The 17,762-nt window shown below is 37.4% G+C and overlaps 1 protein-coding gene across 1 annotated transcript in view; it reads right to left on the bottom strand.

Annotated features, from left to right (window-relative positions):
* Nucleotides 1-17,762, bottom strand: part of LYST (lysosomal trafficking regulator) — a 184,821-nt gene that overhangs the window by 128,693 nt on the left and 38,366 nt on the right. The window contains exons 4-8 of the mRNA XM_087431920.1: nucleotides 11,197-11,287; nucleotides 7,379-9,446; nucleotides 4,307-5,348; nucleotides 2,401-2,562; nucleotides 807-963 (exon numbers count right to left, since the gene is read on the bottom strand). Of these exons, the coding sequence (XP_087288046.1) occupies nucleotides 807-963; nucleotides 2,401-2,562; nucleotides 4,307-5,348; nucleotides 7,379-9,446; nucleotides 11,197-11,287 (3,520 nt within the window). The remainder of the gene's footprint in view (nucleotides 1-806; nucleotides 964-2,400; nucleotides 2,563-4,306; nucleotides 5,349-7,378; nucleotides 9,447-11,196; nucleotides 11,288-17,762) is intronic.

The following is a 17,762-nucleotide window of genomic DNA, read 5'->3' as shown; positions in this document are numbered from 1 at the left end:
AGTAAGCTATATGAATATATATGTGTATATATATGTGCATATATATATATATACACATATAGATATTCTTTCAACTTGTGGCTGTTCTTTCATTTTTTTCACTCTCTTTATGGTTAAAAACAAAATGAAAAAAACACCTGCTATGAGTCCATCAAGCCCTTTAAGTAAGACATCAGTGATTATTCCCATTCACTTGAAGGGAAAGAGAAAATAACAAGTTTTAAACCAAGAGACAAAGGATCATATGCAATGTAGCTCTATCCTAAGGACAAGCTGGGCTATGGTGAACTAAGAAGAAATCTATGCTGTGGCGTCCTTGGATGTCAGAAAGATGTCTGCATTCCTTATATTATTTAATCTGTAAAATAAACTGCCTGAAATGCTCCTCCTGTCAATGTTTGTCTGGACAGGTCTTTTTTATTTAGGCCTCAATGTAAACATAACCTCTTCAGAGAGGACTCCCCTGACCACCCAATCACTATCACATCACCCTGCTTTATTTCTTCACACTGTTTATTTCTGATACTTATTGTCTTTTCCATTAGAATATATATGAAAACAGGGACTTTCTCCACCTTGTATTCTAAGGCACTCAGACAATGTTTGTGATAACAAAACATCTCTCATTGTTTTAAATTGCATATACGCATGCCAGAATTTGTTGTGAAGATCAAATAAAATGATGATGCAATGTGCTTTTAAATTGTAAGGCAATAAAAATTCTAAAGTGGTATTACTATGAACCATTTTGCTAATTAACAATCTGACTTGCAAATCCAATCACAAGTACTTCAGTGACATTTTACCATCATGCCGGATTTCACTATCCTCAGGATTGCTTTCACTATCTGCTTCATAACCTTCTTCTTCAACCACAAGTTTAAAATTACAACACTGAGAATCCTCAGCTTCTTCTGAAAAATCACCAGGTTGGGATGATAACTCCTCTTCCGATTGATGACTCTATAAGATCAGTGTAATTAAAACGCAAAAGTTGTAATATTTGCTCATTTTTAGTAACAGAATATTTATTACTCGAAAGTCATTTTAAGGATAGCTTCAGTATTTTCTTTGAGAAAAAAATCTTAGGAATTGATACTAACTATTATAAAATATGAAATTCATGCAGCAAAATTTTCCAGAGACAACTTTATTAACACCTCAAAAAAGGGAATCTCTAACAGATTAAGCTATAGGTCATTTCAGTTTTACTGAAAAATAAATCTAAGAAATTTCATTCTAGTTACATAATAGGAAATAACTAAAAACCACAACGAGGTAGAATTATACTTCTTGCAACTTAATGCTAGTAAATATATATTATTTTTACACATTTGTTCATGAAAAAAGATTTTTTTCATAGGATTTTTATAAATAAAATGTTTCATAAATTAGATAACCAGAGAAGACATGAAAATTTTTCAAAGAGATTAATTTTAAGATTTCAGAATACAATTGTCTACATACAAGCATTTCACAAATGAAGAGTTTCAGCATTAACTTCCTGTGCGATATCTTGTGGCACAAAATTTTCCTTTTCTTACAAAAATGCTACTAGTATCTTTACTTTAGAAAACATTTCACTTGAAGCTCAGAGTACTTTATCATTGCAACATTAATAAAAGGTGGAATAAAGTAGGCATTTTAACATTTTCTGATTACCCAATTGACTCAGTAATACGGTGAAGGCATATTTCCGTAAGTTTTTAAGTTATGACAAACAGTAACATAAAATATTATGGCAGAAGATTATAAAACGTCATATATATGGCTAGACCAAGGAATTAAGAGAGAAATTATATAAAGATAAAGGACAAGTGACAATTGATTAAAGGTAAAAGAAACATGAAAGGAGAGGGAAATGAACTAAATATGCACCACACTTTAGGGAAAAAAATTAAAATTGTTCTTTTAGAAAAAAGTTAACATGAACAACTAAAAAACTATGATTGCTATTTTCTATGCAAGTACTAATCATTTTTATGTTGAGTGATTTAAAATTAAAGTGAGTAGAGAGTTCTGGAAATATTAGCTGCACCAATATAGGATCAGAGAAGATGGCTGAGTTATCACCACCCCTGAATTATCATTTAATAAACTATCAGTATATGTAAGTCTTACCAAACCAAATAATATATTTCTGTCTTACTGGGAGTAATTCTCAGTAAATTTTCAGATTAGACAAAGAAAAGCATGTCATATTGCTCTTCTTCTCTTTACGCGATAGGGCACTGAGCAAATATTATCCATCACAGATGATGGAGATACGACCCATCAAAGTCTCCTGGCCAAATCCTGGCCCATATGTTCTAACCACATTCGTCAGTGTCCTAGTCCCATCCCACACACTTCTGCCTCTGCTAGTCATACCCAAATGACACAACTGTTTGTGATTCATACCTTCTCAGTCATAGCATCATTATGTTCAAAATCTGCTGAATGAGTCCCCAGTGCAACTCGAAGCAGGGCATCAAATAAAGGCTTTGCTAATTCTGTTTCAATCACCTTTGACTGGGAAAGATGGTCCCTCATTTCAAACAATATATTTTCCACAGACAAGTTCTAAGGTAAAATAAAAGAGACTAAGAATATTAATAACACATTTTAAGAGAAAAATTAAAATAGTGACAAAAAATGATAAATTAATATTTACTTAACAAGTAAAAAGCTAGCCCTTTAATTTGCAGTTAACATGAAAGTAAATTGACTGTATAAATATCTAGCTCTTACACAAACATCCTACTGTTATAATTAGTAATAACATTTTTATCTATCAAATGCTTTACTTATCTTATTGGGTTTTGAATTTCAATCTATCATAAATTAACTGTATCACAAAAAATGATTAGTTGAAACTTCAGAGTTTTGATTAACCATCTCTAGATTTTACAAATTCCTTATTCTTAAAGATTCCTTAAGACTCTAAGAAGCACTTATATTCTAATCCTTATCTCTCCCTCCCTTCTTTACTCCTTCCCTTCTGTCCTTGAAGGGAACTCTTGCTGCTTGCCTATATTAGGTGATGAGGCCATAAAGATGGATAAGAAACTGACTTCTCCCTTGAAGAATTCTTTCAGTCCAATGTGAGAGACAGTTACACACAGACAAGATATGATGATGACCATACTAGAGCTATAAACACGGTACTCTGAGAACAGAGAAGAGAGAAGGTGCCTGAGAGACCTGTCAAAAGTGTCTCAGAGGAGCGGTTATATGAAGTGGACAATGAAGAACAAGTAGGAGACAGCAGACATAGAAACAGAGGGAGAGAATATGCCAGGCAGAAGAACATGTACAAAAGTACAGAAATAATGACAAAGAATGGCATCTTGAGAAGCTGTCAGCACAGTATGGCTGATTACAGCGTGGTGAAGGACGGCAGGAAATGAAGCTAAACAAGGAAGTGAAAGCAAGACTGTGAAGGGCTTTGTATGCTATCCTAAGGAGTGTGGAGTTTAATTGTGAGCAATGTGGAAGCATCAAGATGTTTTAGACAAGAGGCAATATGGAGGTTGGAGCTGCAGTAGGAGAGCCTGTTGGCTGACAGAACAGTTAGGGGTGACTTAGCAAGGAAAGAAGGGATCTGCCAAATTCGAAGGTTCCTTAGAAGCAGGGCCTGCAACTGTGGATTCCTTTTTTGTTGAGAAGTGCTCTCAGGAGAAATTTGTAAAGGCGTGAGGGAAGCAGAGTATGTTGGGAGAAGAATCCAGGCAAGGATGTGGTTTCAGAATAAATGTCTATCCCCAGCCTAATTCCATGGGAAGCTCTGGAGCCTGAACTGCACCACAGAGATTGTCCCACTCCCTAGAGCCATATCCATCAGTCATTGGCTATGAACACCCTTCCCAGGCATCTCTAGATGGAGCATCTCCTGTGAGCAAAGGGCAATCCATGGGAGATAGGCGCAGATGTGAGTCCTTAGCAGCCAACACCTGCAATAAATTGTGGATGGGTACATCAGCTTGGTAAAGGGGATCTGGGCAGGGCACCAAATAGCATCACACCAAGATTGTAAAGTTTGAACTTTGAAACATAATATCCATTATTACTCATCTGACATTTAATGTATATCTATTGCCTTTCAGGTTTGGTAAATTTGTCACACATGGGTTTTGCATTCCAAACTAAACTGTAAGCTTCTTGCGGGCAAGTACTGGGTCATGTACTCCTCTGAGTCCTCCACAGTACCTGGTACTATGCTAAGCATACAGGAGCTTCTCAAAACTTACACTCTTTGGTAAAACAAAATGACAATAGTATTACGTCAGAACTTTACACAACAGCTGGACAAAGGACAAGTTATTACCTGATTAGGTAACTCCAATTCCATCTTTTGCTGACTAGCTCTGGTGCTATGAAGACAAATGGCCAGAAGGGCTTCCAAAAGTCGTATGCTCTGAAGTGAGATCTCATAAATGCTCTCTCGTTCTTGACTCATAAATATCTTTGCTTCCTCAGAAGCAGCTTTAGCAGCTGAAATTTGTTCCACATTTATGGAAGAAATATGCTGTGACTCTAATTTACCTAAACTCTCAGCACTTGTTTTTAGACTATCCAGTTCTGATGGTGTGGGGTCACTCTTTACAGTCAAAGATACTAAATCTTCCTTCATAGTTATCTCAGATTCAGAAGTTCTGTTTAAATCTTGGTTTTCATTTACACTTGTATCTCCTTCCTTTTTGCCTTGTTCTTCTTCATGACTTCTGAATAGTTTCTGTATTATCATAAATATTAATTTATGGCACATTCCGAAACCACCAAGCCTATAAAACTGTTTCTGGAAAACTGGACTCAACATGTAGATCCACCGACACATTGACCAAATATCTGCTGCTTGATGCATATGTTCAGGAGAAGGCAAGACAAGGCTCTCGAGAGATAAACATGGCAGCACGTGATGCAAAGGCTCACTTGCAGTACTGTCATAGCCAGAAGTATCTTCCGAATCGTTGGCTGACTCTCTATCAGATTCTGCTTCTTTACTTACACATAAGAATGCCACACAGAGGAACAGGTTTACCATGTTGATATGAACATCCTGGTTAACAGCCCTCTGCTTCTTTGGATAAGCTTCTTTGAGGCCTGCATAAAATTTGCTAAGACTCTGAGGAGAATCTGAATAAGCTTGCTGGTTATGAAAAGAAGTACCTGAATTTAAAGATGACAACTCCTTCTGTTCAATGTCTATCCCATCAATACCTGGAACTGAAGAATCTTTCTGTTGTTCTCCTAGGCTGATTATCAAGGTTTCAAATGCTTTTAGGGAATGACTTCGAATATCATCTAAGTAATTTAATTCAATTATTTGATTTACTCCATTACAACTTAAAAACAAATCTCTTATTACCCTGTGAGAGAAAAAAGAACATATAAGAGATTTTATATATAGAAACATCATTTATAAATAGGTACATATACTATTTAAATATGCCATTGCTGCATGGGCTGTATACTAAACACTACCTAATTTAATTCATCAATTATCTGGCTGAATTTCTTATATATAAGCAGGATCTCAAGTTATTTTCTAATTACTTTCACATCCTTCTTTAAATACTGTATATATGGCTCAGGCAGAATTTGAAAAGAAAGGATTACATGCGTCCCAAGTTAAATGAAGTAATGCAGGGAAGGATATTTTTCTCCAAATGGCAAATTCTATATAAATTCTAGATGCCACAACCACCATCATACTTGAGGCGGACATTCTGAAAGCAGGCAGGCATTTGTGTGTCCATTTGTCTGTCTGTCTGATGGTTAACTCATGACGTTTTGTTTTAAATCTGCACCTCATAAAGGGAAAGAACCAAACTACAGACCTGAAGATTTTCAGTTCTGTCTCAGGTGAGACTCATGGGTGTGGATCACTGGAATTCTAGTAATAACTTTAACATAAATCATCTCAGCAAAGACCCAGGTTGTCCACAAATATGCCAAGGAATTACAAAACTTTCAATTCAAAGTCAGTTCTATTTAAACAATGTCAGAATGTCAGGAATTAGAAGGAAAAACAATTGTAAAGATAACGATGATAGGTTATATTTTAAGTTTTTAAAATGGTATATGCATTAATTTGAAAGGCCAGACTATCTATCAAAAGCAAGCTTTATTTATAAAATTATTTTTTAAGTACCAGACTTGATGATCACAAAATCTGGAAGATCCTCTGGTAGAATTCTATGTAATTTTAATTTTCTTCTTTTTGCTTTTCTGTATTTTCTAATTTTTCTACATATATTGCTTAAGTAATAAATGTAAATATGGTATTTAAAAAATAATAATCTCGGGGACCGGCCCAGTAGCGTAGTGGTTAAGCTTGTGTGCTCCGCTTCGGCAGCCCAGGGTTTGCAGGTTCGGATCCTGGGCGCGGACCTATGCACTGCTTGTCAAGACATGCTGTGGCAGGCGTCCCACATAAAATAGAGGAAGACGGCCACAGATGTTAGCTCAGGGCCAATCTTCCTCAGCAAAAAGAGGAGGATTGGCAACAGACGTTAGTTCAGGACTAATCTTCCTCACCAAAAAAAAAAATATATATAATAATAATAATAATCTCCTTAATTCCACTGCCTTGATAAATAATTATCACATCATATATGTGCATATTTTACACAGTTGTAAATAAGTGGACAATATTTTTAATTTTGTACATTTTATCTATAAAATATTATAGGCATTTTCTCATGTTCCAACATGATATTTGTAAACATTAGTTTTTATTTTTGTGAGGAAGATCAGCCCTGAGCTAACATCTGATGCCAATCCTCCGTTTTTTCCTGAGGAAGACTGGCCCTGAGCTAACATCCATACCCATCTTCCTCTACTTTATATGGAATGCTGCCACAGCATGGCTCGACAAGCAGTGCGTCTATGTGCGCCCGGGATCCGAACGGGTGAACCCTGGGCTGCTGCAGTGGAGCGTGCGCACTTAACCGCTTGTGCCACAGGGCCGGCCCCCTGTAAACATTATTTTTAATTGCCAATGATATTACATCAAGTAAATACAAAATAATTAATTTAACCTTGTCCCTGCTGGTGGATATCTATGTTGTGTCCATTTTTTCTCAGAAATAATTTAAAACTTGACCTTTTTTTCACTGAGAAATTAAAATCAATGCCTCTATCCTCTCCTCTATAACCACTTCAGTAAAAATAAACAAAGAAAGAAAGAAATGGTAAAAAATCTGACTTGGGATGGGAACTTTTTTTGTTGTTAAACTAAAATTAAATCCTAGGAAAGAATAAAACATAAAGATGATTACACTACTAATAAGGCCCTGGAGTTATCAGGGTTAGAAGTTCAAATGCACACACTTTATCACCCACTCAAAAGCATATAATGAGAAAAAAATATCTACATACATACACACATACAAACCTTGATTTAAGCAGGGCAGGCAGAGTTTTTAAATAAATCTGAAGCACTTCCTGAGGCAAGCACTGGTTATGATGGCTACACACATGAGTTCGTGCAGAAGTAATGCTGAGGTGTTGACAATGATGTGCTAATTCAACTCCTCTTTGGAGCACAGGATTAAATATGTAATTATACAATTTCCACTGAACAATTACATTGCCTTTCTGGATTAAATTGCATATGTGATTTGCAATCTGTATGCTATGTAATCTGTCTTCTTCAAAAACAAAATTCTGATAAGCCTCTAAGGCATCCCATTTCCACAACAAGTCTTCAGATCCACTGCTGGGCAGGATCCCTTGAAATCTGCAAGAAGGACTCGATAAACCTGAGGAAGGTTCAGCATCCCATGAGTTTTCATGCAATGTCTCTTCTAATTTGGCTAGTTGATCAGAGTCAACAGTACAGATATTGCAAGCTGCTTTTTTAAGTTTTTGTGATATCTCGGCTCCTCCTAACTGATCCAAAATAAGTTTGTTAAGGATATTCAATATATGCTGCTGAAAATTTTTCAGTGCTGGCAACTTAAAAGCATGGAGCAAAGGAATGATTACAGATTTGGGATCCATACAACAGCATATTCCGATGTTACGAACACCTGATAGAACCTGGACACAAGTGCTGCTCAAGGAAGCCTGTAGAAGTAAGCGTAAGCACTGATGAGCACACACTGCAATACAACAGCACCGCTCAGGATAATACACATCTCCATCTACAGTCTCTTCAAATGGGTTTTTCGAAATTGAAACTGGAAGACCTGAGAGATCTCTGTGGTGATGCATAAAGTGAGAATATTCACATCGCCTGTGCCTTTTTCTTGTACACATTGAATGATGAAGTTGCTCTGATTTCACTTTTTTGACAGTGCTCATTATTTTCATCACACTATTTATCAGGGCTTTCAAATATTCTGAGGCCTCAGTAGGAATTCCATCTCTTAAAACCACCCATTCCATTTGAAGAACTGCTGTTTCAAATAAATTAAATCCATGAAGCTGAATGAATTCCTGAACTAAATCCATGGCTTGACTGAAAAAGAAGGGATTTGAAGCTGCACTTTGAAGACAACAGATCAGGATCTGCAGAATTCCTTTCAGAAGCTCAGGTAAAAGAAGGGCTCGATGACAATACTTTGAAAACACAAAACCTTCCTGAACCTCCTGTAGTGTTTTCTTTTGTCTTGGTGCAAAAGAGTCAGGCTGCTTTTCTAGGCAAGTTCTAATTTTTAAAGCTGCTCTAAGCAATTCAGTTAAATTTTTTCTAAGACTTTCTGGCATCATCTCTGCAGTACTAATATCTACTGACATAAGATGCAACACTGTTCGAAATAGCATCCGTTGAATCAAAGCTACCGGTTCTTCAGTCCAACCTGCAGAAACCATTTGACTCTCCAAATTGTCGCTTAGATTACCACAGTCCCCAAACCCTGCTAGGAATTCAGTCAGTGTGGGCACTACACTGGCTGCTAGAGCAGAATTATGATTCAAGGTAATGTCAAACTTACAAACTTTCTCTAATAAAGATAACAAAACATGACATAAGTCAAATGGAGAATTGTTCACGTGACTGATAATAGACAAGGCAGCCGTCTCACTTAAAATGTCAGTGTTTGACTCCTGTCTTGGAATAATCTCTCTGGAATTTTCCAAAGCCATGGTATCAGGAGGAGTCTGCTCTTCTTTGGTTGGTAAGTGGTCAAGTTTAGCTGTTAGGTGGTCTTCTTTAGGAGACTGTGTTACAAAATGCTGTAGCAGAGGGGGCCTTTTATGCTTATTCACTGCTATACTTTTGTCATCTGAATTGGCTTCTGAATCTGAGGTGGACAGCTGCGTCTTTCTTGCATCTCTTATAGAATAGCGATGGGTAATTTTACGCTGTCGTCTGCTTTTTTGAAAAATGTTTACTTTTGCAGAAACCTGACCTGATGGGGCACTTCCTTCTAAATATAGTTTTTCCTGAGTAGATCTTTGTGAACTTGAGATCTTTTCTTTGGTCAGGATTATATCAGCTGAGAATGGTAGATTAAAATCTATGAAATGAAGAAAGAAAGTTTAGAATTCCTTAAAACGTTTTAAAATTCAATTTGTATAGGTGATTACCCTCTTATTTATCATCCACTTTAGGAGTTTATCCTCGGTATATTTTTACTGTGGCGCTGATTTCCTTTAGTTATTTGTTATGTCTCTGGGTCACTTCCCCCTACACTTATCCTTCTCATACTAGGTACCAGGTAGCATTGCTTCAAAGGATTCAAATGGATTTTGAAAACAACAAAGGAGAACAGAATTAGGAAAGTAATCTGATTTAAACCATATATTGCACTCTATCATCAACATAAGAGACTCTTTAGATTATCTGGTATTTAGCATTATTGTTCATACTATTTTACGAATCTCCTCTAATAGCGCCATTAGATGAGATACTGGGGATTTTACATACTCAAAAATAGTATTTAGTTCATAGCCCTGACATAACTTAAGAACTTTAAGATTTTTCAAAATTATTTCAAAATCTTCAGTAGATACCAAATGTTCTCCAAGACTGAGGTTAAAAGAGTTCTTCATTCAAAATATTTACTGAGTGTGCCATGCACTGAACTAGGCGCAGGTATAGGCATCACTGCTTCATCTTCAGTGCCAGAAACTAGGGCCTGCCATGTGGTCAGCACTTAATACCTATTTCTTGGGGGAATGAATAAACCTTCCTTACTAATTAATAACATAATGGAATTGGTCTTTCCCTTTGCAATAATGTGTAAAAAGAGCTATATGAAAATTATAGTTGTAATTTAGAATGAATAAATAAAAATCTGTAAATAAAAGATATGTGCTTTAATTAAGAGAAGGAGGGGGAAATTAAAAGGAGTCTGACAAATTACAACTATGCAAAAGATGCAATGAAGACAACTTCCCTAAAAGAACAGTAATCAGATTCCATAAGTGATTAACAATTTGTGAATTCTACAAATTCAGAAGAAAATAAGAGCAGAGAGTTAATGAATCAACAAATAAGCAGGAAAACAATATTATAAGACTTTAGATAACTCCCTAAAAACAGAGCTCCGTATCAGAAATGTATTAATGCATATATGCCATTAAAATATAATACAGAAGGATTCTTTTTTAATCTGACAGAGCCTTAAACATCTCACAATTCGTATATCCCAGAATTGGTCAAGGGGGAAGACTGTTAATCCCTCTACTGAAACATTTAAACTAAATTTCATATACTTAATATGATATATATATTTTCAAAATCAGAAATTAAAAATATGTATTGACCTTAAGTGTAATAATGCTACCCAGCCTTGAAACAAAATATTACTTCAAATTTATCCTTTAAAAACAACATTAGAAAAACGAAACTAAACAACAAAAGTCATTGATAGAGTACGGGTAATAGAAAGCAGTCTTTAAGCAAATAAACTTTCATTTCTTTCTTCAAACTTTTCACTGTCCATTTGTCAGATGTTATGTTGCATACCTAGATTTACTCCTTTTGTTAAGTGTTCTCCTTCTTCATATATTTTCTAATCGTCATTACATTTTATTAATCTCCTAAGAAGCACCACAGTTTTTTTATTATTAGAAGAAATAAAAATGAGTTTGCCTAAGGAATTTTTCATATTAAGTATCATACTAATATAACTGTCCTGAATTTGAACTGTATCAACCATTAAGGCAGAAGTAACTTTTCAAGGGACTTTTTTACCCTGTGGAATTTTGATAACACAAGTGATATGATAAAGAAAAGGCAAATGACAAAGAAAAGAAACATACCTGTTGCCTTTTCTTCTTGAACAGGTATCTTCCACACCAGTGGAAGGAGTGACAGAAGAAGAGTAAGCAGTTCTTCTCTACATGTCAATGCCTGTATTAGAAACAAAAGAATCCTTTACGTTCTGAGGTCATGAGACATTAATTCCTAATACCTTGTCTTAAATTGAACCAAAAAATCCTTTTTCTTGAAAGGTTGCATTTGAGAAGCTAAGAATCAAATTAACCTATCTTAAATCCAATTAAAACTGTGATACTTTTCAATTTATAAGCCTTTCCAATGACAGAAGAATGTAAGAGTATTTGACAGTATTTAGCAGATTCTTGCTGATTTTTCCAAAAAGAGCTGTTATTACCACCACAGACATCACAAGAATTCCTCACCTGTGAAAAAACAAATTTGCTAGGTGAAAATGAAAAGGTAAGCTCTATTAACTAGCAAACGAATAATATGAAGTTACTAGAAAAACATAGTCTTCATGCAGTTAAATGTAAAACTCAGAGAACACAATTTTAAAAAGAGAAATTGACATTATTAATAATATATATAAAGAGAGAAAGACTTATTAGTCAAGGTAATCCAATAAATATTTATTGACTGTACACTATGTCCACAACACTTACTGTCTTATCCTTTCTGGAGGATATGGCCCAAGCCCTGGAGAAGGTCCCTTCATTTGGTCCATAAAATACATACACACAAACAGTTAAAGAACAATAGAAGGTATGTAGTATAAGTAAGTACTCAGAGGTGGGACAGGTATTCAGAAAAAGGAGTTCAGATAAAGGAGCAATCATTATCAGTTAGAAGCGTGGAAGTGGGACTGGAGCTAGAGAGCTAGACTTGGACACTTAGGACATGGGTGGTCAAGGAATTAATGACAAATTAACTTTATATTTTTCACATTGATCAGTGGGGAGGGAGTCAGGGTAATACAATCAGATTTGCTTGTTAGAAAGACCACTCTAGCCACTGTATAGAAGACAGAATTGGGGGCAGAGGGGAAGGTATCAATCAGTGTTAGAAGCAGGGAAACAATAACTCAGATGAGACATAATGATGATCTCAAGTTCTCTGACAGTAAAATTGAAAAGAAGGAGACATATTTGAGAAACTACAAAGAAAAACTGAAATGACTTGCAGTTGATTATCTATGGGGTATAAGGGAGAAAAAGAAAGATCTAAAAGAACTTGAAGTTTTCTGGTTTAGGCAACTAGGTGACCGACAATGTACTCACCAAGACAGGAATTTAGGAGTGGTATCAGGTTGGGGTAAAGATGATCGATTCACTTTTTAGACATATTAAGTTTGAAATATCTGTGGGATATCCAAATGGAGACAGCTTTTTAGTAAACAGTTGGATATATAGATCTGGAGCTCAAGAAAAAGATGTGAAGTACATAACAAGACTTGGGAGTCCTTGGGGCAGAAGTCAAGGACATACGTGAGACCTCCTAGGGAGAGTGTGCAGAACGATAAGAGAAGACTGATGAGAACGGAGCTTCAGAGAACAACATTTAAAGAATTAAGGATGGTAGTGCTGAAGAAGGGCCTGAAAGGAGACTGAGAAATAGCTTCCCAAAAGAGAAGCAGAACCAGAGAAATCAAGGAAAGAGAGTCGTTCAGGAAAGAAAAGTGTTAACCGGGTCAAGAGCTGTTGTTCTTTAGTTGTGTAAGATGTTAGAAAAGCATTTAGCAAGTAGAAGGTCACTGATGACCTTAACAAACACAGTTTTAATGGAGTGATTAGGATACAAGGCAGATTACAATAGGCTGAAGAGTTGAAAGGAATGAGAAAGCAGAGACCTAGCATTCTGACTATTCCTTCTGGTGTCCTGGTGCTCAGAATTCTTTAAAAGTAACATCTAAACTCCTTTTCAGGCTTAGAGGACCTTTTACAACATGATTACTACTGACTTGTCCAGTTCCAGCTGCCACCACCACACCTGACCCCTCCCCACAGGTCCAGCTCTTAAGGGTTTCCTGAACACCACTGGTCTTTGTACTCAACATGTCTTCCTCACATACACTGCTCTTGCAGTACTCCTATCACCATCCTCCCATCTGCCAAAGGCCAACTCATTCTTCAGGTCTTAGTTCCTCTGTGGGGAGACTTCTCTAGTCCCCCTTTGGTAAAGTTAGGTTTCATGTTCCTGATTTACTTCCAGTACAGCAACCAATTTGCTGACTGTTAATGTCTGAATGCCAATTTCCCTCTTTTACTCATTCAATACTTATTGAGCCCCTATTCTGTGCCAGACACTTTGGATGCAGTGGTGAACAAGGAGGACAATATTCACATTCTCACAAAGCTGACGCTCGAGCAGGGGAGACGGAAAATAATGGGTACAAATAAGAAATTTGCAGAAAGAATGTTGTACTATGAAGAAAATTAAACAGGGGAGGGATTACAGAGTGATGAAAAGGGGGACATTTAGATAGGCTCTTTAGGATGGGCCACTTGAGCAGATAATTGATGAGAAGAAGGAATCCACGCAAAGATTTGGAGGAAAAGGGCTTCTAGGAAGTATATAAAAGGTTGGAAATGGGGTTGGCTTTTTCATAGAACAGCAAGCAGGCCAGTGTGGCTGGAGCATAGTAAGGGGGAGAGTGTTAGGAGATAAGGCTGGAGGGCCTAGGTCAGTAAGGCGGACAGTGCCAGATCTAAGGCGGCCTTGTGGGCCATGTGAAGGAGTTTGGATTTATCTCTAAATACAATGGGAAACTTTTCCAAACCTACTTCCCAGTCCTCTTTCAGAGCATGGACTCCAAGGCTCAAGACCTAGTCCTTAGCAATCGTCCCTCTTTCCTGCCACTCAATGTTAATAAACATTATCTGCATAAACGACTTTAAACTCTGGATGCAAAGTAAAAATTGTGTCAAAAGGCCCCATTTCCACGTGCTTTATTTGAAATTAGCAAGACTAAAGACATCTGGATAACATTTCCATGTACAGCTCATACTCAGTATGTACCTCAACATCTTTTAAAATGCCAGCAAAATGTATATGGTCTTTAAAAGAAAATGTAGACCAATTTTGGGCACATTATTCCTGTAGAGTCCTCCTTAATCTGAGTCTTTATCTTTAGCAGATGAACTAATAACATTGTAATAGAGCTTGCAGAAACCTCAAAGGTGTGTGAAGAAGTGCTACAGACATGCTGTCCTTATAATTTAGCCCGTGCTCCACAACAATACACTGGCAAATCATTACTGCTATGTAAACAGGCATTCCTGCCTCCTGGTCTCTGCATGACACGGTCTGGAGCTTCTCTCACTCCTTCCTACTTAGCTAAGGGATCCCTCACTACCTTTAAGGCCCAGCCCCAGCAACACCTCTTCTGTGAAGCTTTTCCTTCCACATCAACCCAAAGTTACTATTCTCCTCGCTCAGGACTTCATGCCTGTTGCCCCCATTTCAACCAAGTGGATTAGTCCTTGGAAATGGGCTTTTCAAAAGAATGAGATTGAAGCAAGCGCAAGTTTTTGTTTTTTGCCACCTCTGCTGGAATTGCAGTCCTGAGGAGGACACTCCTCACCTCCCTGCTGCCCAATACAACAGTGGGGGCAGCTCTCTCTAATCCTCTGGACCTATTACTTTTTTAGGTATCATATAAGCCCAGATTTATTTATCCTTTCGAGTTCCAAAGAACTCACATAGTAATTTTATCCTTTTGCAAGTCACGAAATCTTTTTCTCTTATGTGTTGGCACCCTGGCAAACTAGAATTTGCAGCCCTCTGTTTCAAACTAAGCTCTAGTTTTATCTCCCAAGGTGCTAAGTATACACAGTAGTCACAGCATCCAGAGGAATGGGGTGTTACCTCATGCCATCCAAGTGGAAAGTTCTCAAATGAGATATTAGGCAATATATGCTATAAACAGATCCATTCCCTGGCTATTCCTAATCTGTCCAGTCTATAGAAATCAACACCACTCCTCATTTAATACCTACATTCTTATGTTTCCCTTCTGCAGGGAAAGTGACTGTCATGCCTTTTTTTTTTTCCCCCCTGGTGAGGAAGATTAGCCCTGAGCTAACATCCAACGCCAATCCTCTTCTTTTTGCTGAGAAAGACTGGCCCTGGGCTAACATCCATGCCCAAATTCCTCTATTTTTATATGGGACATCGCCACAGCATGGCTTGACAAGTGGTGCATCGGTGCGCGCCTGGGATCTGAACCGGTGAACCCCGGGCTGCCGAAGCGGAGTGCATGCACTTAACCCCTACACCACCGGGCCGACCCTATCATGCTTTTTTAATTTCCCATAGCAATAATAAACAGTAAAATTACTCTCATTCAGGTGGTAATTTTCCAGTTCAATTCAAGAAACATATTTTAAGTACCTATCAGGTGCCAGGCACTGTCCTTTTCACCACTCTATTGTTTAGACTGGATTTTATAGTAATTGCCTGTCCTAGTCATTCAGAAGCAGTGGTGGCAGGATGGGAAAGAAAGGGAAAGTGAGTCAGGGGGAAGGGCTGAGATTCCAAATCAGATCAATGCCTAGGAAGGTGCAAAAGCAGGTGGGCATGAGATCAGTGGGGTTCAAGGACCTCAGGATGACATGATAAGGAACTTGGACTGTATCTAAAATGTTATGGAAGACTGCTGAAGTTATTTTGATTGGTATTAATGGTATTACTTAAAATCAGCATTTTGACATGCTAATTAAATTTAATGTTCCAGAGATAAGCAGAAATATATGTGTATGTGTTAAGTCCTTTATTTCTTCTATCAAAAGTTTACTATTTCTAATATATGTGTCTATACACACAGATATGAACATTTCTTCATTAGTACTGTAAATAAAATCTTTTTTCTTTCATTTTCTAGCTGTGTAGCTGTAGCTAAAGGAAGTTTGTCTTCTATAACTTGGCTAAACAATTATCTGGATGATCTTTTGGATTTTTCTATACATCACTTTAAAAATGGCATTTTTATTTCTCCATCTTTCTCATATTCAGCTCTCATTACTTTCATATTCCATTTTACTATTGCATATTTTTAAAACATGATATCAAACTGAAATAGTAATAAAAGGTTATTCTTATATTGGTTCTACTGTAAAGCTTCTTATTAAAATTATTATTGGTTTTTCTACTCTTTGTATATGAAACCCGCTATTCTTACTTTTAGAGTTTTGTCAAGAATAGATGAATTTTGTCAAATGTTTTTGATGTCTCAGCATAGTTATATGTACTGTTTTTCCCATGATGTCAAACATTATGCTAATAGTTTTTCTTGAATTAGACCAGGGGTTGCAAACTTTTTTTGTAAAGGGCCAGGTAGTAAACATTTTAGGTTTTGTGAGTCATATATGGTCTCTGCCACATACTCTTCTGTTTGTTTTAACAATCCTTTAAAAACGCAAAAACTATTCTTAGCTTGTGGGGTGTCCAAAAATAGGGCATGGCAGCAGGATTTGGCCTGCAGGCCACAGTTTGCCCAGCCAGCCCCTGTTGCCTCTCCTCCTCTCCTCCCAGCAAAGAATGGCTATTAAATGGCTATACTACTCTCTGTTAATATTCCCGAAAGACTTAAGGTGGTAGCTAGTAAACCCTATCAGCTAGACAAAAGTACTACTAAGAATCTTGAGGGCATTGTTCCACACAAGCCTTACATGCCCAAAATAGAGAGAGGTCTGTCTCAAAAACAATTATAGATGTGGCTTTTGGGGCATGGAGTGAACGCCATTAAGATTCAGAGGAAACCCACAGTATTTTTAAAGAAAGTTATATTATTAAAAAATATTAACAGCCTAGACTAAAAGGGACAGAGATAGTTCAAAATGAAAAAAGTCCTCTGGGTCCCCTTTTCTACAGGCAGGAAGCAGGTTGAGAAGCTGTAAATTATGGGCTATCTACTATGGAAAAGACAAGACACCTCAGAGGGTAGAGCCAAGAGTCCTGGAGAACCATGGATTAGGCAAGTACTCCCACAGAAGAAAAACATACTCCCTGCTCCCAGAATAGGGGGCGTGACAACACGTGCTTGACAGGATTTCAGTGGATCAATGACTGCTATGTGCCTCCTGTCACTCTCCTTTTTGAATACAAGTATGTTTGTGGTTAATGTGCTCCTGTCTTATCACTGTGTGTAGGGTGTGTGTGGCAGATAACTTGTCTTTTTAGTTCACAAGTCTCTCAATCAAGAAGAGCTGCAAGCTGGGGCCCGCCTGGTGGCGTAGTGGTTGAGTTGGCACGCTCCACTTTGGCGGCCCAGGGGTTCGCAGGTTCGGATCCCTATGCACTGCTTATCAAGTCACGCCATAGCAGATGTCCCACATATAAAGTAGAGGAAGATGGGCACGAATGTTAGCCCACGGCCAATTTTCCTCAGCAAAAAAGAGGAGGATTGGCAACAGATGTTAGCTCAGGGCTAATCTTCCTTACCAAAAAAAAAAAGAAAGGGAAGAGCTGCAACCAAAGTAGTGCACCTGGAAGCTTCATCTGCATCCAGAACCAATTCATATGATAAGATCACGGACTTCAAGCCTGATGCCATGATGGGACCTTATTTTGAGAGTCCTGGGAGGGAGGGAATGTGGGAGGAACACTAATA

This window comes from Ceratotherium simum, chromosome 6 (assembly GCF_057802395.1).
Source record: "Ceratotherium simum simum isolate JZ-2026a chromosome 6, ASM5780239v1, whole genome shotgun sequence".
Classification (NCBI taxonomy): Eukaryota; Metazoa; Chordata; class Mammalia; order Perissodactyla; family Rhinocerotidae; genus Ceratotherium; species Ceratotherium simum.
This window is presented reverse-complemented; position numbering and strand designations above follow the sequence as displayed.